Source organism: Pinus tabuliformis, chromosome 9 (assembly GCF_031772625.1).
Source record: "Pinus tabuliformis cultivar Carrire ecotype Pingquan chromosome 9, CPIR1, whole genome shotgun sequence".
Taxonomy (NCBI): Eukaryota; Viridiplantae; Streptophyta; class Pinopsida; order Pinales; family Pinaceae; genus Pinus; species Pinus tabuliformis.
Window position 1 is genome coordinate 1,986,845,085 of NC_142307.1, and position 27,525 is coordinate 1,986,872,609.

The 27,525-nt window shown below is 39.1% G+C and overlaps 1 protein-coding gene across 1 annotated transcript in view; it reads left to right on the forward strand.

Moving 5' to 3' along the window:
* Positions 1-27,525, forward strand: part of LOC149156978 (uncharacterized) — a 201,200-nt gene that overhangs the window by 63,473 nt on the left and 110,202 nt on the right. Inside the window, exons 2-5 of the mRNA XM_089445479.1 lie at positions 6,070-6,117; positions 6,255-6,361; positions 21,391-21,514; positions 21,613-21,756. Of these exons, the coding sequence (XP_089301605.1) occupies positions 6,070-6,117; positions 6,255-6,361; positions 21,391-21,514; positions 21,613-21,756 (423 nt within the window). The remainder of the gene's footprint in view (positions 1-6,069; positions 6,118-6,254; positions 6,362-21,390; positions 21,515-21,612; positions 21,757-27,525) is intronic.

Sequence of the window (27,525 nt, forward strand, 5' to 3'; positions counted from 1 at the left end):
ACTGCGTGAGTACGCAGAGCTGAAGAAGGCGCAGTGCGTGGGTACGCAGCGCGTCAGAGGTTCAGGTGCGTAGGCACAGTGAAAGTACGCGGCGCTTCAGAAGCCGCAGGTGCGTAGGTACACAGCGCGATAACATCTGTGGGTGCGTGGCTACAGTAGCAGTACGCGGCGCGATAGCATCTGTGGGTGCGTGCCTACAGTAACAGTACGCGGCGTGATTGAAGAAACAGTGCGTGGGTACGCGGTGCAGCAGAAGGCTCTTTGCGGGTATACGCAGGGGAGAAGAAGGTGAAGTGCGGAGCCACGCAGGCCAGATAAAGAAAAACTGCGGATCTGTCTTAAGACCTTTTGTTGGCTAAATTTTTCTGTTGATAAGGTGTTCTGGGTTTAGTTTACTGTTACTGTTGATCTGGTTACTGTAGTTGACTGGGTGATTTACTTGTACTTGATGATCTCTTGATGTTTATTTATGAAAAATGGTCCTTGAAAGAAAAGAAGTAGGGGGTTGTAGCTCCCTTCCAGGAGAGACTGGAATACGAGAGAGAGAGTTGTAGCTCTCTGCAGGTTGTAGCCTGCGTACTTGTAAATGACTGCACCATTACAAAACCATTGTAAAAGGTGTTTCTAATTTGAAAGAAGATAGAGACATATTGCAGCAGGTGGTTTCACCCACATTGGGTTTCCACCTTACATCTGGTGTTCTTTGGTGTGACTATTTTCTTTGTTCATGCTCATTATTTTATGGTACTGACATGCAAAAATAATTCAAAGTATAAATAAGGAAGATTTATTAAAAGAACTTGATAATACTGATTCACCCGCCCTCTCAGTATTATTTCCAACATGGCATCCCTCATATTAAACCTGTCAAGCACTTTCTTAATATATTTTTCTTGTGACAGCCACAACCTTTTGTTTTTCCTGTCATGCATAATCTGCATGCCTAATATCTGTTGTGCTGGTCCAAAATCTTTCATTGCAAATTTGCTACCCAAATCTTTCTTCAACCTATTGATCTTATTCTTTTCATGCCCAACAATCAACATGTCATCCACATATAACAATAATATGATATACTTTCCTTCATCATACCTCTTGATATAGACACAATGGTGAGCTTCCAACCTCTGAAAACCATATTCCAACATGAATGAATCAAATTTCTTGTACCATTGTCGAGGTGCCTGTTTCAACCCATAGAGACTCTTCTTCAACTTACAAACAAGGGCTTCTTTGCTTTTTTCTATGAAGCCTTCTGGCTGGTCCTTATAAATTTCTTTCTCCAATTCACCATGAAGGAATGTAGTTTTTACATCTAACTGTTCACATTCTAGGTCTAAAGTAGCAACTAGACCAAAAATGACTCTAATGGATGACATTTTAACAATAGGTGAGAAAATTTCAGTGAAGTCAGTACCTTCTTTTTGGGCAAAACCTTTCACCACCGCCTTGCTTTATACCTCTCCTTCTTTTTCTCACTTTCATGCTTAATCCTGTACACGCATTTGTTTTGTAGAGCCTTTCTACCTTTTGGGAGGTTTACCAACTCCCAAGTTTTATTTTCCTGCAAAGAGTTCATTTCTTCTTCCATTTTTTACTGTGCTCGACTTTCCAAGCTTCTTGAAAGCAATTAGGTTCACCTTAATCAGTCAACAAAATATAGTTTGAAGGAGGATACGTTTGTGAAGGCTTATGAGGCCTAGAAGATCTGCGAACCAACTGTGGTGGTGCATTATCAAGTTGAATTTCCTGTAAAGGTTCCTGCAAGATTCCTTCTTCTTGTTGTTCATCATTTTCCACTTGTTGTTCTTGATGCTCTTGAATTTCCTGTTCATTTTCATGCATTGGTGGGATGCTTTCCTGCTGCTCTTCAAACCTGTCAATAACCTTCTTGACCTCCAACTCACCTATAGTCCTCTTGAACATTTCTGACTCATTAAATATAACATCCCTGCTTCTAATAATTTTATGTTTGACTGGATCCCATAGACGATAACTAAAATCTTCATCCGCATATCCCAAAAAGATGCATTTCATAGATTTATCATCTAGCTTAGTTCTATTTTCTTTGGGAATATGTACGAATGCTTCACATTCAAAGATTTTCAAGTGAGAATAATTCAAATTCTTACCAGTCCAAACTTCTTCAGGGATACCGCCATCCAAGGCTGTAGTTGGAGATCTATTTATGAGGTAGCAAGCGGTCCTGACTGCTTCAGCCCAAAAATTCGTCTCCAAACTGGAATTGGACAACATACTTTTCACCTTCTCCATAATGGTGCGATTCATCCTTTCTATGATACCATTATGTTGAGGAGTACCAGGCACAATCTTCTCATGCTTTATGCCAAACCTGTTACAATATCCCTTCAATGCATTTGAGCAATATTCCCCACCATTATCTGTTCTTAAACACTTCAGCAATTTGTTAGTCTCTCTTTCAACAACGACATGGAATTTTTGAAATATTCCAAGCACTTCACTTTTATTTTTCATAGGATATGCTCAAACCTTTCTTGATGCATCATTTATAAATGTTACAAAATATGATGCTCCTCTTAATGATTTGATGTTAACAGGCCCAAAGACATCTGAGTGTACGAATTCTAACACATTTTTATTTCTGTCATGGCCACTTCTAAGGAATGAAACCCTTTTTTGTCTACGATATATACAATGCTCACAAAGATCAAGATTGTAGGATTTCAAACCTAGCAATAAATTTTTATCAACAAGGATTTTTAAACCCTTCTTGCTCATGTGACCCAAACGCTTATGCCATAGATCTGCTGAATTTCCTTCTTTTGTGACAGCAGCCAAATCTGATTTTCCTATCAGTGTCTTCAATGTGTATGATGTTCCTGTCTTGGGTCCTTTGGCCACGACCAATGCACCTTTGCTAATTTTCTAGCCTCCTTTTCCAAAGTTTGTCGAATAGCCTTCATCATCCAGTCGTCCCATAGAGATTAAACTCATGCGCATTTCTGGGACATGCCTAACTTGTTTCAGCAATATATGTTTCCATCTTTTATCTTGATCTGGACATCTCCCACTCAAAAAATACTGCAAAAATGATTATTCCCTAAATGCACTCTACCGTAATCACCAGGATTATATGAAACAAAACTATCTTTGCATGGGGTTACATGGTGAAATACCTCAGAGTCAAGGATCCAATCAAAGCTACTGCTAGATGTATATACACATACATCCTCTACTGAAATAGTAAACAACGCATCACCATCTATGGCTATAGCAGTAGTCTCACCTTCATTTGTGCTGGATGACTTGTGATTTGTACTAGACGGTCTCTGATCCTTTTGTCCTTTCTTCTAGAATCGACATTCTTTCTTCATGTGCCCGGGTTTGCCACAATGAAAGAAGATGATCCTGCCTCTCCTTGATTTTGATCGACCTCGATCTTGAGCACCCTTGCCGGTCTTGATCCATTCTCCTACCACGATCAGCTAGAGCTAGAGCCTCTCCTCCCTGGTTTTCTGCAATTGACTTGCGTCACAGCTCCTCATTCATTAAACTGTTGCTGACATCATCAAACTTCAGGGTCCCTGTAGTTGCTGAAGTGCTCATAGCTACAATTAAATTTTCCCAACTGTCTGGCATAGAACACATCAGCAATATGGCTCTAATTTCATCATCTAAAATGATTTTAACATAGGCAAGTTGATTAGTAATAATATTAAATGCATTCAAGTGCTCAGTCACTGAAGCACCCTCCTTCATTTTGAGATTATAAAGCTTCTTCATCAAGAACACTTTGTTTGATGTTGTGTTCTTCTCATATAGATCATGGAGCTTCTTCCATAATCCTTCTGCCGTCTTTTCTCCAGACACATTGAAATAAACATTCTTTGCTAAATATTGGCGGATTGTTGCAATCACCTTTCTATCTAACTTATTCCACTCTTCATTTGTCATCGATGAGGGTTTCTTTGTTGTGCCCTCAATCGACAAATACTGATCCTTTAAAATCAGTATATCCTCAATTTGTGATTTCCATAGGGCAAAATTAGCCCCGATCAACTTCTCCATATCTATAACTGTTGTCTCCATTTTCTATCAAATTCACGCCCCAAAACACAAAAACTCCACTTAAAAATAAAAGTTTAATTATTACTCTTTAAAATTTAGTAATAATGACCTTCCTCCTTTTAAAATACCATTTTCAAAATTTATGCTCTTTTTAAAATATACTTTTTAAAATTCCAATATAAAAAACATATATAATTCTTTAACCTTTTCACATTTCACCCATACATATGTTGGTTTGAGAAAAAACTTGACGTATATGTGCAAGCTTGATGTAAAAAAAACTTACGAACACCACGTTTCAACTCCAATCTCCATGGATCTCCACTTTTCAAACTCCAGCAACACGTTTCAACATAGGTCCACGACCTTATTTTTCTTGCAGCAACTATTTTTTAGTTCCAACGTTCCTCAACTATTTCCTAGACAGATCCTTCAACAACTCCAGGGGTAACAACCAATGTTTTAACGAACACTGCCAGAGTAAGGTGATGGCACTAAGCGGCTTGCATAATGGATATTCGGCCCTAGCTCTGATACCAGTTGTTAGACCAGAGCATACATAACACGCATCAGATTTATACTCAGAGACTTAGACGACAATAACAAAGAATAATTCACAGAGACAGACAAATGGAGAAACAACAAGATTACTCAATCAGAAACAGCGGAATAGATAAAACAATCACTAGAGAACAAAAATCACTTTACATTACATAACAGGCTTGGGCCTTGGCTTGCTTGCTTTCCTTGGCGAAATAAATTACAAATTTATAGACGCAGAAGAAGGATCTAGAATCCTGTATGTGATTCAGATGGAGATCTCGAATGATCTAGAAACTAATGGCGGTGTAGAAAGATCTAGAAACTATTGGCGGTGTAGAAGAATCCAAAATCCTGCATGTGATTCTAGAAACTATTGGCAGTGTAAAAGGATCTAGAATCCTGCATGAATTTGGCTTCACACTTAACACCATCAAGACTGAGCTTTCAGTTTTAGCTTGTTGGTTGTGGTTTCTTCCCAAGAAGAAAAGAGATACATAATATATAAGCAAATATAGCAAGAGCTATAATAAGAAGAAGTTGCCTCAACACTAGGCCCATCTATTTCTCCTGTAAGGTTATTATCATAAGGTATGTAAGCCAAATCAGAAGGTTAAGTGTTAATGGATGTATTGTTTTGATGATTTTGATGCCCATATTACTGGATTTTCCTGCTTTAAGCCACAACTCAATCTGAGTTGTGGGCTGAGCTGAAAGATAAAAAGATATTACGAGAGACCCTTACACAAATTACCCTCTTTTAAGAACGGAAAATCTTAAATTGGATCTCTCTTTGTTGCCTCCCCGTTAATGGCAGTATAGAAGGATAATCCAATGCTCCCCATGTGTTTTGTGGCATGTGCTTAAGTGTAGCGATGTCTCTGTTTACTAATACCTGCGGGTTTTGGTGTAATGGCAATCGTGACTCCAACCCTCTGAAAATACTATCCAAAATGGTCCTAATTTTTGACTGAATATTCTACTTCTGCAAACAGCAGTTTAATTGACTCGTTTGTATATTCCTATGAAAAGCTATGCAAAATTTTTCCTATTATCTTATCACACTTCCTTGGGATTGCCTCAAAGGCCGAATTTATATGGACAATAACTATGGCATTTTGTTATAATTCCTATGAAATTTGAATCTGTGACATTCTGAAATAATTACTCTCAATGAGTTCAGCTGCACCTAATTCGGATCTTTCTGCCTGTAGTTGATGTCACTACCTATATCGATAAAAGCCCGTACGTTGACTTAAAACATTATTGCACTGCTGAAAAGTACTTATCCTATTGAGAGTACTGCTGAAAAGTAGTTATTGAGAAGATTCAGGTAAATTTGACAAACGTCTGAAGTTGTTGTGAGCATCTATACCGATGAAAACGTGTGTGTTCAAAATAAACGATGATTGCATTTCTGAAAACTACTTATCCTATTGAAAAACAGAACTAAAGCATTTTTCATGTATGATGGATCAGGAGGCTGCTATTGAGGGATTTAAGCAACTGTTGGAGGAAGCATCTCTGGTCAGTCACATGGATTTTGTTATCTACTGTTGGTGAAGATTCTAGAATGTTTATTTATGTGGTTATATATACCGTTGATTTCTATTTGTGAGTTATTGGGACGATTCTCCTGGACATTGATGCGTATTTTATTTCAGGATATAACTACTAAAACAAAGTATAAAAACTTTGCCAAAAAATGGGGCCATGATCAAAGATTTAGAGACCTAGACCGCAAAGGGCGGGAGCAATTGTTAAAAGAAAGGTACACGCATGGTTTTTTTTTTTCCAGAATAGAACTAATTGTCCAATGATATCAATTTATATATCGCAATTTAGACTTTTGTCCCGTTCTCCGTGGCCTTTCAGCGGATTATGATAAAGCATTTAGAACATTCCTGAGCGTTGTTGACGACTCCAGATTTGTCTATTCGTTTCAGTCATAGTCACGTCTACTTGCCAAATTTGTTTTTCGAAGATTCAGAAAATTGAATGGAAAATTAAAGGAGACAAATGCTCTCAAGTATAGCTGATGAACACACATGAATTTAGTTTTGATATTCTGATATCACTTTGAAGAAAGAGACAAGAAGTAGAGTACAGCAGTATACTCTCAAGAGAGAAAAGCACACACAATCTGAGGTAAACACACAGTCACATGAATGACATATATCCCATAAACTTAAACTTTTTCTTTATATATCTAAGTTGCACGAGTTTTTGGAACTTGGGAATGTTGGGAACTTGGGTAGTGGTGTCCGGAATGGCGAGAGGTTTCCCCAAATTTTCTAGGAAACCGCTAATTGGGAGTGGTAATATTATATAATAAGAAAATAATATATATATATATATATATATATATATATATATATATATATATATATATATCAAATATAAAAATCCATTTAAAATTTTAATTCATTATATGAATATCAAATTCAAAAATGAAAATTTGAAAATGCAAATGATTCAAGAGACACTTTTGAATTTAAGAAACATAGTGAAAATCAAAGAACTCATCATATTAATATTCATATTGCTAGCATGCCCAATGTAGTACATAGTAAAACAAAAATGACAAATGCCCAAAGTGGCAAAGTAATACATGGTCCAAAAATGCTCAATGGCCAAAACAGAACATTAAAGACTAAAGTTGAACATGATCATAAAGTGAAATCTTCAACATCAAGATTATCCATATAACCTTGAGCCTCGCTAGGCACTCCAACTTCATCATCACCATCATCAATATCAAGATCGCCTGCAATTCTACCCAAAGGTATGCCAACTAAACCTGCATCTGGTGAAGGATTATCCTCATCATCATCAATATGAGAAGCCCACTCAGCATCAACATCCCATCTTGTTGCAGGGCCATCTAAATATTTAGGTAGCTTCCTTGAGCAAAGTCGAAGACTACTATGCATATAAACCAATTGCTCTGCTCTCTTAGAGGTAAGCCTATTTCTCTTAACAGAGTGAATGAAACTATAAGTAGACCAATTCCTTTCAGCTGATGATGAACTAGAAACCTGAGATAGCAAGCGTGAGGCAATATTTCGAAGATCTTGGGCTTTGCCCCCATACATTCTCCACCATCCAATGGGATTCCTTTGTGCATAAATGTTGATGTCCACCCTTGCATCTTGAGAGAATTTGGAAGGGTTGAAGGTAGCAAAATCAATAAATTGTTCCCGCATTACAGTTGCTTCATTAAGTGTATAGATTTTGCATATGGCATCAAGAAAGCCTTGTTTCACTTCTTCATCATCAATGGGTAGAACTCTGTTTGGTCTCTCTATATACCACTTTGGATTAAGGGCATAAGCAACCATGTGAAGAGAGGTATTGAGTTTGATCCATCTCTTCCCTATTATCTTATGAATTTCATTGAAGAACTTCAAAGAGGGGTTTCTATCATGAATGATGTGCCTTATCTTGCCTACCATGCTATCAATACATTCATAAACTTCTCCAACGGTGGGGGAATCAGAATCTGCATACCTAATCAATTCCACAATTGGAGCTGTGAAAGAAACAACATATTTACAATCAGACCACCAATCATCATTGAGAAGCTGCTCTCTTATTTTCTTTGCCTGCATTGATTTAGATTCAGACGACACATTCCACTCTTGGGAAACAACGGTGCCTTGTAGGGATGCATGCACCTCAACCATACGTTGAAGAAGAATGAAGTATGTAGCATATCTTGTTTCTGCAGGTTTCAAAAACCTCTTCCTTGAGTACATCTTATAGATTGCTAAAGAGGCATGGTGGTTGCAAATGTACATTTGTGCATCTCTTGCATTTAAAATTAGTTTTGCAATCCAAAATATTTTGCCAATGTCTTTGAGGACATTATTCAAGGCATGTACACAACAAGGAGTCCAAAAGATATGCCTATATCGACTTTGAACCATCAAACCCGCTGCTTTGCAAACAGGCGCTGCATCTGTGATTACATGTACTACATTTAAAGGACCAAGCTCATCAATTGCTTCTTTCAATACTTCAAACATGAAAGTAGCATCCTTTAGTTTCCCACTACAATCAACTGCTCTTAAAAAATAAGGCCCACCGGGAGATGTAACAATAATATTCAACAATGGCCTTTGTTGAATGTCTCTCCAACCATCCATAACGATTGAACATCCTGAATAAATCCAAGATTGTTTAAGGGGGCCCATAAGCCCTTGCATTCTTGTCACCCCTTTATCTAACAATGATGTCCTCATTTTGTTGTAATTTGGAGGTGCATATCCTGGCCCAGCAGCTATGATTTTTCGCACCATTTCTTTGTAATGTGGAGAATGGGTAGCATTAAATGAAATTCCATTTGCCATAAAAAAATCAGCAATAGCATCATCAGCCTCATCCCTATGTACTACATTGTAGATTTTAGAAATTTTTTCCTGAGCAAAACTAGCGGGCCTCTTACTCCTCTCAGAAGTAGACCCCCCCACAGACTCAAATTGGTTTGATGCATTTTGATTAACTGAATCTTCCATATCATGGGAAGAAGATCTAGGTACTTTAAAATTACAATCATTGTCCAAGTTCATTACATTGGATCCTAGGGAAGCCATATGAAGCTTTGTCAACTCCATCATTTTCAAAATAGTACATGTACAACCCTTTACACCATCACTGGATAGGGATAGAAGATGATGCCACACCCTAGTGTAGCTTCCTTTAAACACATAGTTACACAATGTGCACATCCATTCTTCATGACTCTCCTAAAAATGTCCGCATCACTCAAACAAAATCTTGACTTGACATACTATGCTTTTTCTATCTTATGTTAATGCTTAGAGGGTGATATTAATGTTTTGATTTTCCAACAAGACTAAAAAATTAGACATTTCTCGTGGTGGCAAGAGGCCCAAGCATAAGCAATAGATAATAGATTTACTTGTCTTTTCTAGTTTCTAGTAGTTTTTATAACTATTGACTCTTTCATATTTATTATGATATTTTTTTAAACAATATATGACAATTTATGTTTGAAGTTGGCAATTATAACTCATTAGTAATGAATTATGAATATGATGCTTCATGAAAGTTGTTTCATTTCATTTCATTTTATAACATTTCATTTCATGTTAGATATTATTTGTTGTAATGGTTTCACTTAGCTTACAAGTACAACTTTGGTGATCAATGATGATAAATGTTATATATTGAATTTTGAAAGCTTGAAACTTTAAGATTGGTGAATCATGGGACTCAATATGTTGTATGTGTAGAAATTTTGAATAATTTAACACATATTCAACAGAGATTATCCTGATCATGTACTATTGCGGAATACATACACAATACATAAGCTCCTCTACGTTGATCATCAATATAGCAGCATCGATAACAATAAAACATCAAGAGCATTTACACATTAACACAGTATGTAACCCGGGGAAAGCATCTCGCTAAAAACCCCACACTATCTGTATATTAATGATTGAGACCATTTAACATTACAAAATACAATGCTTATCACAAGCAATCCAGTACCAGCTCCACCTGTTACACACAATACAGCTAAGATCTGATCTCCAAATCTATTCCACTGCTTGCCTGCCTCCACTGCTCAATACCTGCTCAAGAATGAATGAGAATGGTCTACCAAACTCGTATTTCACCTCCAAAGAATCACTCACAATGTGTAAGACGTGAGCAGAAGCTACAAACTGGGCAAATACATGAGCAAACTCATTGGCATACTCAATCCCTTGATTGTGCAAGATCTGATGCACAACTATAGTCACAACTGATAGCAATCTGATTCTCTAACACCTGCCCCTGCTGAACTGAACATGCAACTGAGTTAACTGATGTATTCTATAGTTGTATTATGAGTTAATAATTAGTTTAAGAACTCATCATTAGTCTATTTGCAGTTAGACTAACTACAACTAGTTTAACCAAGTCAAACTGAACACAACTCCATCCACTCCACAATCAACTCCACCAAACTCAACTGATTGAGTTCTAATTGAAGTCATGCATGCAACAACTCAATTGACTCATAAGAAATGCGTGCTTCCTTCTGACAGCTGCATGGGCCACATCTGTAGCTCAAACTGAAGTGCTCCAAGAGAATAAGATCAAGTTTATAGTCCAAATATTATTATGAGAAAATAATATTTGAATTTTCTATTTTTGACAGCTAGTCTAAAAATAGACTTTGATCACCGACACTGTGGTCACCCACATTTTGGTCACCCACATTGTGGTCACCCACACTTTGGTCACCCACATTGTGGTCATACACACTGTGATCACTCACACTGTGATAAAAAATAGAACTTGCGCCATAATTTGCCTGCGGGCCCACTTAGTGAAGGCGACTCTTTTCACTAAGCTCCATCATCTTGTTGCAATCTCAACACTCCCTCTCGACAAGATATGGATTATCAACAACCCCTATCCTGCCTCGGTGGTACTCGAATTTGCTCCTGGTGAGAGCCTTCGTCAGAATATCAGCATCCTGATCCTCCGTTGGAATGTATGAAAGCAACATGATCCTCCGCTGCACACAATCTCTGATATGATGGTACCTGATGTCAATATGCTTAGATCTATCATGAAATACAGGATTAGCCGAGAGTTTAATGCAACTCTGGTTATCACAGTAAATCACAGTAGGATCCAAATGAGAACCGAACAAACCAACCAGGATCTTCCTCATCCATATAGCCTCGCATGCAGCCAAACTTGCTGCCATATACTCGGCCTCCGCTGAACTGAGTGCCACGGATCTCTGCTTCTTGCTATACCAAGAAACTGCTGTCGATCCAATACTGAAGAACCCTCCTGATGTGCTCTTTCTGTCCGTTGGGCTCCCTGCCCAATCTGCATCCGTGAAGCCACATAGCTTCACCTCATCCTCCTGTCTGTACCACAAACCATATCCCGATGTGCCTCTCAAGTAGCGCAATACATGCTTGTCTGCCTTCCAGAAGAGCTTGGTAGGCTTAACCATAGCTTGTGAAAGCTGGTTAACTGCATAGCATATATCAGGTCGTGTATTGACCAAATACATCAGCGACCCCACCAACTGTCGATAAACAGTGGCATCCACTTCTTCACCCGAAGTGGCATCCTCCTTCCTCCAACCTCCAGGAAGAGGAGTATCAACAGGCTTGCAGCCATGCATGTTGAACTTCTCCAGTATCTCCCGAGCATACTTGCCCTGAGAAACAAACAATCCACCACTGCGCTGCCATATTTCCAATCCTAGGAAATAGTGAAGGAGGCCCAAGTCCTTCATCTCAAACTCTGTAGCAAGATCCTTCTTGCATGACAGTATCAACAGCTCATCACCCGTTAGAATCAAATCATCAACATACAGTACAATGATAAGCAACTTACCCTCCACCACAATCTGGTATAGGTTAGGATCCGCCTCGCTCTTGGAGAATCCCAGTGCTGTGAAATAGCTGTCTATCCGTGTGTACCAAGCACGTGGTGCTTGCTTCAACCCATACAACGCTCTCTTGAGCCTGCACACATGCGACTCGCTGCTGAAGACCTCAAAGCCTTCGGGCTGCTCAATGTACACCTCCTCCTCAATGACTCCATTGAGGAACGCAGTCTTCACATCCATCTGATGAATGTGCCATCCCATCTGCGCTGAGAGAGCAATAATCGTCCGTATGGAAGAATACCTTGCGACAAGTGCAAAGGTCTCCTCATAATCGATCCCCTCTATCTATGAAAAGCCTCGGGCAACAAATCTTGCCTTGTACTTCTCCACACTCTTGTCAGCTGCCTGCTTGACTTTGTAGATCCATCTCGAACCCACCACTGATTTCCCTTCCGGTCTAGGAACAATCTCCCATGCACTGTTTCTGACAATAGAATCATACTCTTCCACCATGGCGTCTACCCATGCGGGATCCTCCACAACTTCGTCGAAAGAGGATGGCTCAGTCACAACACACTTGCTCATTAGAGCCATGTATCCAGTGTACCGATCAAGTGACTGTCTCTGCCTGCGTTGGGCTGTAGGTGGTCCTACAACTTTCTCTGCATCTTGAGCCAGTCGCTCAGCTTCTGTCAAGCGCTTTCGCCCTCTGATGGTTGGCGCTGCATGAGTGGTCTCTTCCACTCCATGAACCTCGTCCTGTGGCTGATCCACGTCCTGAAGCTCATCCTTAGGAACTAATAGCTCCTCATCTGCATGCAAGTGTAGCTCCCTCTCAAGCGAACACTTCATGGCTTTCTCCTCCTGAAATTTTATATCCCGTCGCACAACAGTTTTACCACTGTTTGGCAAATACACACGATAGTTGTGGGGCGTATCAGTGTACCCCAAAAATATCCCAACCTCTGCGGTCGGCTCCAACTTCTTCTTAGCATTCTTCTTCACATGCATGTAAACGTTAGCACCAAAAATCCTCAAATGAGAAAGATCAGGATTCTTACCAGAATAAGTCTCCTCAGGTGTACTCATGCCAAGTATCTTATGAGGACAACTGTTCTACACATAAACTGTTGTATTGCATGCTTCCGCCCACAAGTGAAGGGGTAGGCCCTGATCATGCAACATTGGCCGTGCAACACCCACAATCGTTTTGTTCTTCCGCTCAGCTACCCCGTTCTGCTGTGGGTTATGGGGAGCTATGAGCTCTCTACGAATCCCTTCTGCCTTGCAGAAATCCTTGAACTCGTCTGAGATGTATTCACCACCATTATCGCTCCTAAGAGCCTTCACCTTCTTCACCGACTCCCTCTCGACCATTGCTTTGAATTCACAGAACTTTGAATATGTCTCGCTCTTCTTCTGCATGAAGAAGATCCAACACTTATGAGAGAAATTATCAACAAAAATTACGTAATACCTGTGTTTTGCTGTCGAAGCAACTGAGAAAGGTCCACACACGTCTGTGTGAATTCTCTCAAGGATCGTCGTGGCGCGACTATCCTTCTCGTGAAAGGTGGCTTTCACAAACTTCCCCAAAGTACACCCCTTGCACTGATCTGACTGTGCGAGTGTGCCTTTAGGAAGCCCTGTAGTGATCTGCTGCAGTATCTTCAAGGCTCCATGGTGAAGGTGACCCAATCTCCTGTGCCACAACTCGCCATCATCCCAGCTCACCAATCCTTCTGCCTTGCCCGCCATTGCTGCGCATCCATCTACATGCAACTGATAAAGGTTCCTCACTTGAACCCCTATCTTCCGAGTCTCACCAGTTGTCTTGCTGCGCAGGAAAGCCTTTCCTTCGCTGAAAACAACATCATACCCCTTGTCTTCTAACATCGCCACTGAGATGAGATTCTTCGTCAATCCTGGAACATGCATGACTTCCTTCAATACGAAGGGTTTACCAGACTCCCTCTCAAAGGAAATGGTACCGATACCGGTCGCACTGTATCTACCATCATCGCCCATCTCGATGTGCACTCCAAGATCTTTGTCCTCCAGATCAGAGAACAAATCTCTATATCCCGTCATGTGAAAAGACGCACCATTGTCCAAGAACCACACTGATCCCATCACACTTGAAACCAAGCATGCGATCAATGAAAAATCAAGCTCAAACTGTGAGGCTAGAACCTCTCCTGCTGAAGATCCAACAGCCTGCTTGTTCTTCTTCGTTTGCGGACAATTAGTGGCATAGTGTCCGTGCTGGTGACAGTGAAAACACTTCACCTTGGACATATCCTGCTTCTTGCCTTTCGCACCAGACTGAGAAGTTTTCTTGCTCTTCCCTTTCTTTGCTTTGGCAGCCAAAGCACAATTCTCTTCATCAGCTCCCTTTGACGAAGATCCGTCCCTGGTACTCCGCCTGATCTCCTCCTGCATAAGATCTAACCATAGTCTTTCCCATCCTGACAATTTCTCCCGACCATTGACAGAGTCCTGATAGGAATGCCAACTCTTCGGAAGACCAAGGAGAGCCAAGCTCACCAAGTCCTCATCATCGACAGTAACCCCCACACTTTCCAGCTCATCTCGACACTGAGTGAACTTCGTGAGATACTTGGGTATACTGTCACCCTTCTCGCATTTGATGTTTCTGAGTTTATCTTTGAGCGCCAGCTTCCTCTGATCGCTCTTGCTTTGGAATAATTCTGTTAATGATTTCCACATCAAATATGGAGTAGCCTTAACATGGAGGCTGGACACAATGTGATCCTTCACGCCCTCCAACAGAATCCTTCGACATTTTGCGGTCTTCTTTTGCCAAACTTCCGCCTCAACAGCATCAGTAGGCTTTGGGATATCCGTATCTATGAACTCCTTCAGCCCGTTATCATCCAATACTGCCTCCATCCTGTCCTTCCATGCAATATAGTTTGAGCTGCCCTCAAGAGCATACTCCAATCGCAATCCGTTGAAAGACATTGTTGCGTTGTCACCAAGAAAACACTGCTGCAAATTCGAATTCCACCAGCAACCAACTCAACCGCCTCGGATCTAAGATTCGTGAGAACACAATATTTGTCGTACAGAGATTGACTGTATGGGCATTCACCGGATATCTCACCTTCCAAAGGAAGGATGAATCCAGAGGCTACCTGGCCCGATTACAGACTCTGCCTGAAGAAATAGAATGTAAACACTTCCTGAATAGTAGATCTGATGATCAACAGCTCCGATACCATTTAGAAATTTTAAATAATTTAACACATATTCAACAGAGATTATCCTGATCATGTACTATTGCGGAATACATATACAATACATAAGCTCCTCTACGTTGATCATCAATATAGCAGCATCAATAACAATAAAACATCAAGAGCATTCACACATTAACACAGTATGTAACCCGGGGAAAGCATCTCGCTAAAAAGCCCACACTATCTGTATATTAATGATTGAGACCATTTAACATTACAAAGTACAATGCTTATCACAAGCAATCCAGTACCAGCTCCACCTGTTACACACAATACAGCTAAGATCTGATTTCCAAATCTATTCCACTGCTTGGCTGCCTCAACTGCTCAATACCTGCTCAAGAATGAATGAGAATGGTCTACCAAACTCGTATTTCACCTCCAAAGAATCACTCACAATGTGTAAGACGTGAGCAGAAGCTACAAAATGGGCAAATACATGAGAAAACTCATTGGCATACTCAATCCCTTGATTGTGCAAGATCTGATGCACAACTATAGTCACAACTGATAGCAATTTGATTCTCTAACACCTGTCCCTGTTGAACTGAACATGCACTGACATGCAACTGAGTTAACTGATGTATTCTATAGTTGTATTATGAGTTAATAATTAGTTTAACAACTCATCATTAGTCTATTTGCAGTTAGACTAATTACAACTAGTTTAACCAAGTCAAACTGAACACAACTCCAACTCCACAATCAACTCCACCAAACTCAACTGATTGAGTTCTAACTGAATTCATGGATGCAACAACTCAACTGACTCATAAGAAAAGCGTACTTCCTTCTGACAGCTGCATGGGCCACATCTGTAGCTCAAACTGAAGTGCTCTAAGAGAATAAGATCAAGTTTATAGTCCAAATATTATTATGAGAAAATAGTATTTGACTTTTCTATTTTTGACAGCCAGTCTAAAAATAGACTTTGATCACCGACACTGTGGTCACCCACATTTTGGTCACCCACATTGTGGTCACGCACACTTTGGTCACCCACATTGTGGTCACCCACACTGTGATCACTCACACTGTGATAAAAAATAGAACTTGCGCCATAATTTGCCTGCGGGCCCACTTAGTGAAGACGACTCTTTTCACTAAGCTCCATCATCTTGTTGCAATCTCAACAGTATGCTACTATGTTACTAACTTGTGGACGTGGTTGATGAAGATTATAACTTCTAGATGATTGTTGTTATATGGTTCAATTTATGTTTTTTAATGTATTTTAATGTATTTTTATATCTAATTCATAATTCTACATGTTTTTGTTGACATATATGTATCAAAATATAAAAAATATAAACATATATATATATATATATAAAAAATGCTTCGGGATTCGCTCCCAAACCGGGAGCTTTTGAAAATGTCGCTCTTGCACCCATTTTTGCTCCCGCTCCCGGGTAACACTGGTTTTACAAAAAAAATTAAAGATACAGTGACAATGGACAACCTATAACATACATGCTACATGTAATAAAAAAATTTAAATTTACAAAAAAGAAAAAGAAAAAAATACATTGTTAGCCGCACTCATTGTGGTCAGGCGGTGGACTCCATCACTCTATAGCTGTGAGTTGCGTTGGCAGCGATGGGCATCAACACAAATGTGGATTCTGGAATGAACAACGAACTCATGAAACTGCAACTCGCCAGCGGCTGTTAAATGAACTCGCGAAATCCACTGTCCAACAAATTGTCCAGCGGCTCATGAAGTTTGAACTCCAGCAACGATGGCGGCACGGTGCGATGGGCACAATGGAACACTGAACAATAGCTGGTTGAATGATGAATCTTGATGGCGAGCTTGATGGTTTGCAGCAGTGCCCAACAACGATGGTTGATGGCGGCTCGATGGTTTGTAGTGACACCCAACAACAATTGAATAAAAAGTAAAATGAAAACCTAAAGCCAAACCCAAATCATATAGTAATTACTAATTTTAAAATTTTTAAATTTAATTTAAAAAAATGATTTTTGGTAAAGGAAAAGACCCTAGGGTTCCCTGTGTGACACCATACGACCCTGTTTTATGGATTCGTCCCCGATTTTTAAGGAAATGATCCCTCCCAAGATTTCTCACGTACCCTTCCTTTTGGGAGCGTGGGGAAACTACCCCCTGTCGTGCCCAAGTCCCCGGAGCGCGAGGGAGCTCAGAAACTCGACCACTAGGCAAGGGGATGAGACCTTGTGGAACACTAACTGTACAAATGTCATTTTCGCCAGTTGGACTAGGAAGGAGTTCCAATTGTGTGTCTGGTGGGACTGGGGATGGCTGAGAAAGATAGCACCCCATATCAGTTTCAAGAAAGCAATTTCCAAAGATAAGATTTGTGAAAGCCATTGGCTTATTTTTTCCTTTGAAAAGAGTCGCTGTGTGTTTCATGTACCGCTCTGAGTTCACCTGGATTTTATTGTTCCTGCCCTTGTACGGAAGCCACAAATGTGACCAGTCTGTAGCAAAATACCCTTGTAACTCGTTGGACCAGTCTTTGTTCAACAATACATTGTATACTTTTGGAATGTCCACAATTACTATATTTATACATTGGTGAACTCATTGATTAGATGATAAGTAGATAAGCATATTTCTGAGTTCACAAATTGCATGGACAAGAGTCATGTCCGATTGAATGATCTGTGCATATGTTTTATCCCATTTTGCATTGATTTTCTTTGTTACCGATAAAGGCATTACGTTTACAGATGCACCAAAATCAGCTAAGCAATTGTGCACATTATAATTAATTTTTTTGAATGTTAATAGAAATGGACAGAAAAGTGTGTTTGCATCTAATGTTAAAGCATTAAGTACATATTCGAGGGAACCAGAGGGCATACTAGATCCCTTATGTGAAGAAGCACCGTTACCTGAGGCGCCCTTTTCGAGTGCGCGGAAAAGCATCTCTCATTGGCTCGCTATCTTTGTTAGCTCGAAGAGTGAAATATTCACGCGAGATTTCTTCATCTGATCAACTATGTTATAATCCAGTGCGGGAGACATTCCCGAAGTGTCTGGTGGAGTTGCTTTATCTACTACTTCCAGAGTGATGGGCTTACTTTTATTGTTTGCAGAAGTACTTTTCGTTGTATCCGCATTGCTAGACTTGCTCTGAGTGTTCTGGGATGACTTAACGGAGGGTGTGATCTTTCTGAACAAATGCCCTTTCAATTTCTGCTTTGTCAACTCCTGTGTGAAGGTCGGCCCTTAGCTTTTCAATTTTTATCAAGTGTTATGTTGTTGAGTCAGGGTCTCACTCAGTGGTTGTTCTTTGGCACTCTTCTTCTCAACTACGAAAACACAAGTGAGTGTGTTTACTATGTGTCCAACATTCGCAATTTCTTCGACTGTAACATTCTCTACCTTCTCTTCTGCAGGCTCAGTCTATTCATCTGGAAGCACTGTATCAATAATGTGCGTAGCAAGAGCATTCATGTTGTGGTTCCATTGCGGACATGTCTTCTCTAAATGATACTCTTAATGAAACGAATAACATTGATCCATGCCCATAGTTTCCACATTCAACACAACATTCGTGCTCTATGCACACTTGGCCGACTGGTTGTTGTTGCTGCCAAAGTTAGCAACCCTTCTCAGAATGTTGAATCTAGGAGGTTTGTACTCATGGTGATCTCACTTGACCTTTGTTTCAATTCTACCAGCTCATTGGATAGAGACTTGATGGTGCGGGTCAAGCGTTCAAGAGCAGTTGCTCCTTCTCCTTGGCCTTGCTTATGAAGGCTTGAGACCTTTTCCCGTGTATTTGGAGTCCTTCAGTTATTCGTCATCTGCGATGTATCCAATCATATACAAGTGTTTTTCAACTGTGATTGCTTCTTTGAAATTCTTAGCCAAAGCTGGCTTCACAGTTATTTTCACGAACTGCACAATGCATGTTTCCTTCTCCATCTTCTTCTTCATCATCTTGTCATTGTACAATAGAGTGTCTGCTTCTGCAATTCACTCATGACAAGACATTAGTCAGATAAAACCCTGAGTATAAGATGGCACATGTTGATCCATTGACTAAGATGAAACTAGGTTGTAAGATGGGAGAGAGGCTCAGTGACTATGCAATTGCATAGTTCAGGAGCTCAGGGGTTAAGCTTGAGCTCAAAGATTTCACAATACACATTGAAGGCCAAGTTGGAGGGCTGGATTGCGCAATTTTGGGGGCCAAGGTCTGGGCTTGAGCACTCGAACTGCGTTGTGCGCAGTCCTGGGAGGTAGGAACTACGCATTGCATAGTGGCAAGGGACAAGGCTACAACTAGAGGGATGGAATTGTGCAATGCGCAGTTGGGGAAGGCTGGATGAGGCTATGCTGCTGGGGAATTTTTGAAAATTAGCTAAATGTGGGGTCAGTGAAATGATGTGATTAGTGGCATGACTTCAATGTGACTACGGATTAGAACACTTGACTTACAACAAGTGCAACACCAAAGGTACACTTTGTGATGATCATGATGACACTTGTGCGAGAGTGCTTAAAACTTTGGGAATGATTGTGATAGATTTTTACATCATTAGATTAACTCATTCACACAAAGATAACCCCTTGAAACCACCGAAATGAGCTTCAAACACATTATGTGACAACCAACATGCAAAAAGACAACATTTTGCCTTTCTTGCGAAAGGGACCAAAACACTTAAAAAAACACATGGAATGTTCTTCAATGTTTGTGATGACAAAATGCAAGACCAAGGCAGGCTGCAAAATTTGGTGTAGGCCAAAATTTTGGAGAGTGTTGTAGCAACGACAATAGGTCCATAACCTTATGGAGTTACCTTGAGCTATCAAATAGTATTTTTTTTGGGTCAAAATCCTGTTAGCATGGCTTTCGCCCCTTTGACACTGTTGTACACTTCGAGACCTTTCCTACACTAAGAAAATCACCTCAATTAGAGCTCATGTATATGAAATTTATGCCAGCCACAAGTTAACTTACCTTGTTGACCACCATGGCATGAGTGGATGGCAAATCAACCCTCGTTATATACACATGTGGGCTATCTATATGTGGACTTTCAAGAAGATTCTAGAAGGTCCAAAACCTTCTCAATTGAGTGTTGAGGAAGTCAAAGACCTACCCCTAGATAGCTATAGGGTTATGTTAAATATTGGGCCACTAGGAGGAAAATGGTCCCATTCTTTTGCATTGTACTGGTTCCACAGTTGAGAAAAATATCTAAGAGTGGTATTTTAAACCGTAAATGTAGCAGTCATTCAAACCATAATGTAAAAAGTAACTCAATAAAAGTCCTCATTTGTTTGCATGTGTGTTTTTATGACTTAAGAAAAGAGAAAAAAAGATATGTCTCACCTTCTAGTTAGGTTTTTTCTTGTATTAAATTTCCAAAATAAATCCTCTGTATTTGTGTCGATGATGTATTTATATTCCAATTCTTTTTATTTCTTATTTTTATTATTTTATGAAATTCAATAAAAATTACCCAATAATTAATCTTAAAACTAAAGAATTAAATTTACAAAATCTAAAATTTTAAAATATTATTACATCCGTTATTGATAAATTAATCTATTACAATATCCACTCTAATTTATTGATAAGTCTTCTTTTAGTACAGTGAGACTTGTTATAATAGTGTACCGGGTTTAATAGTTCGTTCCCTAATAAATCTTGTCATAATAATATAGAGTCCAGGGATATTTGATGTGGGAGAGACATTTAATTTTAAATATTTTAAAATCAAATTTAAGTTCGAAAATATTTATTTGTTTTTCTTTAAATGCGTAAAAATATAAAGGAATTTTTTTCGTTGGAATTTCATATTTTGGTATTATTTGTGACCAATGTATAGCTACTCTTTCAACCCAAGTTGTTCCCAAACAAGTCATCGAATTTGCAGTACACATAGATCAGTTTAAAGCCTTTAGACAGGTGGAGATGACTTCTTGCAAGCCACATGGCATGGCTTCTGTCTATAAAGATTTATCCATCCTTTGTTAAATTTTCAGAATAAGCTTTATGCATTAACATTGATCATCGTATCAAGTGTCTGGTGATTGTGGCTTAGGTATCTGAATGACCACATTCTTATGTTTTGCTAACCTTTAAGCTTCACAGAAAGAAGTTGAAACCATAATAATAAATGTCAAATATTAATTTAGAAAGCATTGTGCAGACTGGTTACATTAAAGAAAGATCAGGAGAAGGAAGTGAAGGCCAAACATGCTGGTTCCGCTTCCAATTTTAAAACTATGCTGCTAAACAGAGGTGATATTAACTCGAGAAGCCACTGGTCAGAGGTATGTTGTATCCCTGAATATGCACGACAATTTTTGGCGCGCTGCTTTTATCTATTAAATTTATGTTATGCTATCTCAATTTCTTGTGGTCAATTTAGGTTCAGCAAAACTTGCGCAGCGATTCGAGATACAAAGAAGGGAAGAGGGGACGTAGAAAAGCTTTGTTCAATGAATATTTGGCTGAAATGAGAGCAACTGAGCAGGAGACGGAGTCGGCTGGTAAGGCAAAAACTGAAAATGAGGTAAATATAAAATTCATTTGATTAAAACTCATCTTTTAGATTTTTCGCAGAGTAACGTGCTGGTACAGAACGGAGTTTTGTCCCATCAACTTTGTGTTAAATTACGTGGAATGACTGAAAATATTCTGTCTAGGAAATTTGTACATATAAACCCATCGTACCGCCCCATGTCGAAAACGCTCCCTACCTTTGTAGTTTCTTTATCCCAATCTTAAAATGCACCAAACTTTGTACACCCAATGTTAAAATGCGCCGAACTCTTTACACCTTGTAAACCAGCAACTTAATCTTTTTCTTATTTCTTTTTTTCCCTAGCTAGGCTGAGCGTAGTAAGATGATATCAGGAAAATATAATGAAAAATAAAGAAATTATTTTAACTTTCATGAGGTTAAGATAGCTTATGTGATAGATTGCTTCTTCATCTACTTGATGTATTCAGCCATTTTTCTGTGAAGCTTCACAATAAATGCTCCTAGCTTCTCGAGAAACCCGCCGCGAAATAGATTATTCCAAGAGCTAGCTGTCAACATATATGTATAACTTGCCCTGTTGTCTTTGAAGGCTTCACATTTTAAAACGAAATACTTTTCTGTTTTCACTTTATCGGAAGAACAAAAAATGCATACTCTTTCCTCTCACACTTCTTTTGGCCTTTTCCAACGCTCTATTTCACAATGAAGTTCATGAGAATTAGTCCTTAACTGAGCAATAAGAATTTTGGCTCTCCAAGAAATATTGGCCTCTATGTATGCTTTTGGTTGATGACTATGAGTGGGATTAAGCACTTCAATATAGTATTTTTTTTTCTTCCTAGCTCCTTATCCCAAGTACGCTTGTGGAAATTATCCATAACAAAAGTTTTTATCTCTTTCTTGTTTATGGGACACATGTTCAAGAAAATACCCCATTTACTAAGCCATTTGCTATTTTGCTGCCTCCAAGTATTTTTTCTGTTGCACAATATATCATTAAAGACAACCTGAGGCCATCTACCCTCTTCCATTTGTCCATTTGCTCAATTTTATTTAAATACCTTATGAATCACACCCTAGCAATTGCTTCAATAAGAGCATTGTTTGCTTCACTTAACAAGATAGCATAAGGAACTGCACTTTTAATCTTGAATTTGTTTGTAATCAAACGCTTCTGTATTTTCTCATTTTGTTTCCACTGCATGTCAGATACACTGCTGACGCATAGTTCACAACCATAGAGAATCACCAAAATCACTAGAAGCCTAAAAAGAGTTTGAGTGGTTTTCCAATCCCCTAACTCTGCCTCTTTACACCTATTTTGAAAAACATAAAATGCTTTCCAATCCCCCAAAGTTCTTTTATTTCTACAACCATCCCAGCTTAGATTTCTGTTGAAGTCAATTCTGAGGTATTTGTAATCCACAACTTCTTCGAGAATGTTACCTTCAAAGTAGAACTTATGTTGGTTATGTTTTCTTTTTTTAGAGAAAACCAGTACTTTCGTTTTGCTAATATTGACTTGCATCCCCACATTTCTACAAAAATACAAGGATAGTAAGTGCTTAGGACAACCTAATGTGTTGTATACAAATTTTTTTTCTATTACTGAATTATGTTAAACTATGCTTTTTACGACAGTTCAACTTAGCTAAACCTCAACGGAATTGAATTACTTAGCAATTTCTTCATATCTACGATTTTCTCTTACACTAAGAAAAAAAATAAGCCCTAAAAGAAATCCGAAATCTATTAGGAGGAAAATGATTTAGTCAATGAATTTAAATGTGAGAGGCATAATATATTGATCAAATATTGATTTTGTCAATAAATGTAATGAGAGGCACAATATATTAACAAAGAGATTGAATGCTTATTTTCTGTATATGAAAGTGATATGATAATAAGATCTAAGACAATTATTAAGGTATTACAGACTCATGTGCATGGATTTGCCTATGTTACTTTATGCAATGGATCGATAAGATTGTGAAATACATAGACGATGAAGCAGTAAAGAAGCATAATAGGCAACACACATAAAGACAACAAGTTTAATATGGAGTTCACCCAAAACTCCTGGGCTATGTCTCCTGGTCCAGCCTTCAGTGGTGGCCTCTCTATTATGTCTTTAGAACAGAGTTTTACAAAGTATGATCTCAATTTGCGTCTCAACACACAACAAATACAACAATAAGAATTTTGCTTGATCCCCTCAAGCCTCTCTAAGTACACAGACTCTCTCTATCACTCTCTATCTTTGTCTTTGCTCTGTCTCAGCACTGCACTGCTTCTGTCTTCTGTTTTCTATGGCTTTAAAGCCAATCTGCTCTGCCTATTCATTTCCGCTTCTCGACTTTCTATCTCTCGACTTCTGTCCACTCAAATCCCTCTTCTAGCGTTAAACAATCATTGCGTAACACATTAAGGGGAGGTGGCCACCTATTCTGCAACGGATGAGTGCATTGGGCCTTTGAAATCCCTGAAACGACCGTTCTTTGTTAACACGGAGAAATGCATTCAAAACTGTGAAAATCCGCCAAAAACATTGTTCATTCAGACTTCAAATATTCATAAATGCATCCTATTCTCCTATCGGGTTTGCTTGTGAGTCGCAATCGCATGTCGCAAATGGCCTGTCCCTTTGTATTTTAGAAATACATTAAAATTGTGAAAATACTGCAAAAACGGCTTATGGCGGATTTCAAATATTATGTATTTTCATTCCCAAACCCTTCGGGTCCGGGCTTTATCGCATCGCGCATGTATATGTGTGTGTGTGTGTGTGTGTGTGTATGTGTGTGTATGCCTGCTTCTCTATGTAGCTCTCATTGCGATATCGTGATGCGATTGATCGCAATCGCATATCGCGATAACCCCAGGCCGTTCGGTGAGCCCTCTATCATGGTTTGCCGATGCGATGTCGCGATGCAACGTGGGCTGTCGATTTGCTGCTTGATCGATGGTCCTCGTTGGCCGCGCTGATCGCTATCGCAATACATATATGATATGCGCCGATATCCTCCAATAACCTTTGCTGATTGTGATTTACCGACCAGATCTGGACCGTTGATCGGCCAGATCTGACGACTATTGTGCATCCACTATTCAAGCCGCCGATAGCTCTATTTTCACTGTTTTCTTGTGTTTTTCGTCTCTCGATAGTGTTTTTCCACCATTTTGAAGGTTCTCCTTATGCGATAGTTTTGATCTTTTAACGATTTTTGAAGACTTTAGAGAGTAAATGGATCCATTTTAGGTCATGCCTTCCCAGTGAAAAAGCTTTTGGACCACCAAAAGTTGGTTTTTAAGCATCAATCAAGGGAGGATACAGCTTCCTCACTGGCCCAATCTCTATCCATTTTGCACTGCTTGGTTTTGAACCTTTGAGTCCAATTCTCAGGTACTCAACATCCCCACTGCACGTAGTTCTCACCTTCCTATCCAGAACTGTATCTTCCTGCAACTCATTGAGATATTCAGGCCAAAAATCATCAATAGAGGGCAACTGACTTTTCTCTTCGGGATATTCATTCAAAGAAGGTTGAAACAGTCTTAAATTTTTTGCATTTACCACTGAATAGATGTGCATGTAAGCTGGAAAATCAAGGCGAAAAGCATTCTCACCAATTTTCTCAAGTATCTTGAAAGGCCCATACATTATTGGCTTCAGCTTCTTTCCTTCACCTTGCATTCTATCTTTGCTGATGTACAACCAGACTTGATCACCAACTTGGAAGTTATGCTCAATTCGATGCTTATCATGCCTTGCCTTGTACTTGGCTTGGCTCTTTTCTAGCTGTTCCTGCACTGCCTGGTGAATTTCTTGGATCTGTTCAATGAACTTGGTTGCTTTGTCCACATCACTGTGTCCATCAACTGCTATGTCTTTACTAAAGAAAAAATCCAAGGGAGACCTTGGTAAAAAATCGAAACAAGTCTCAAAAGGAGATCTTTCTGTAGAAGAATGTTTAGCGCGGTTGTAAGCATGTTGCGCATAACATAAATGCTCAACCCAAAGCTTGGGATGCTTGCTGCAATAACCCTTGAGCAACTGGATCACTGCCTATTGACCACCTCTGTTTGGCCATCTATTTGTGGATGAAAGGTTGTGCTCTTCTTCAGTCTGGTGTCCATGAATTCCCACAAACTTGACCAAAACTTCCCAACAAATCGGGAGTCTCGATCAGATACTATGGAAATGGGTAACCCAAAATGCACCTAGACATGCTGAAAGAACAACTTCGTTGTTTGTTCAGCTGTAATCTGCTTGTTGCAAGGTATTAAAATACACATTTTGCTAAACCTGTCCACAATAACATATAAATAGTCATGACCTTTTCTAGATTTTGGCAATCTCCCAACAAAGTCCATGGAAACACTTTCCCAAAGATGAGAACGAACTGGAAGTGTAGTGTACAAGCCTAGTTTTCTATTGTTGGGCTTGCTACTAGCACATATGGTACACCCTTTAACATATCTAGAAACCGTTTCATGCATTTTTGGCCAATAGCAGAATCTTTGCAGCTGTGCAACTGTTTTACTTACACCAAAATGACCTGATATTAGAGAAGTGTGTGCTTCCCGGATTATATTCACTCTTTCAGTTTGAGGAATGCATAACTTTCCCAAATGGTACAAGAGTTGGTCCTTAACTTGATAATCCAATTCTTCTACCTGTTTTCCATGACTTAAAATTGCATATACATCTTTAAAATCTATATTTTGAGCATATTGTTTAATGTAGCTTTCATGCAACACTGAATTATGCTTAAGTATAGTAGATTCATTTATGATTGGTCTAGATAACATATTTGCAACTTTATTGTGTATGCCTTTCTTATATCTGATGACTAGATGAAACTGTTGTAGAAAACCCATCCACCTATAGTGTCCTGATTGCTCCAATTTAGTTTGTGAGTGTAAATATTGAAGTGGTTGATGCTTAGTATGTATAACGGTTTCTTTGCCCAATAGGTAATGTTTCCACTTTTTCACACTCTGCATTAATGCATACAATTCTTTATCATATGTGGGATAATTAACTACTGCAGAATTAAATGTCTCAGAATGGTAACATATGGCTTTACCATATTGCATCAACACTGCTCCCATGGCATAGTCACTGGCATTTGTTTCAATCTCAAATGGTCTTTGAAGATCTAGCAATACTAGTACTGGTGTTGTACTAATCTTTTCTTTCAAGGTGTCAAAGGCTTTCTGCTGTTTGCCTCCCCACTGAAACACCTTGTTCAATTCTATCAAAGCATGTAAGGGAGCTGCAATTAAGGAAAAATTAGCAATAAACTTTCTCCAATATTGTGCTACTCCTAGGAGGCTCGTAACTTTTGTAGCAGATTTGGGTTTAGGCCAGTTCACAATGACTTCGACCTTAGAGGGATCTATCTTCAATTCACCACCCCCTACGATATGACCCAAATAATTCAAAGATGTTTTACCAAATTCACATTTTGATAATTTAACATAGAGATTTTATTTTTTCAAAACATTTAGAGTCTGCTTTACATGCTTCAAATGTTCTTCCCATGTTTTACTGAATACAAGAATGTCATATAAATATACAATTACAAAATCATCAATAAAAGGCCTGAGTACATCATTCATTACTCTCATGAAAGTGGCAGGAGCATTAGTTAAGCCAAAAGGCATAACTAGCCATTCATACAACCCTTGCTTTGTTTTGAAAGAAGTCTTCCATGCATCTTCTTCTGCTACTCTGACCTGATGGTAGCCACTACGCAAGTCCAACTTGGAAAAGTAAACAACTTCTTTCAG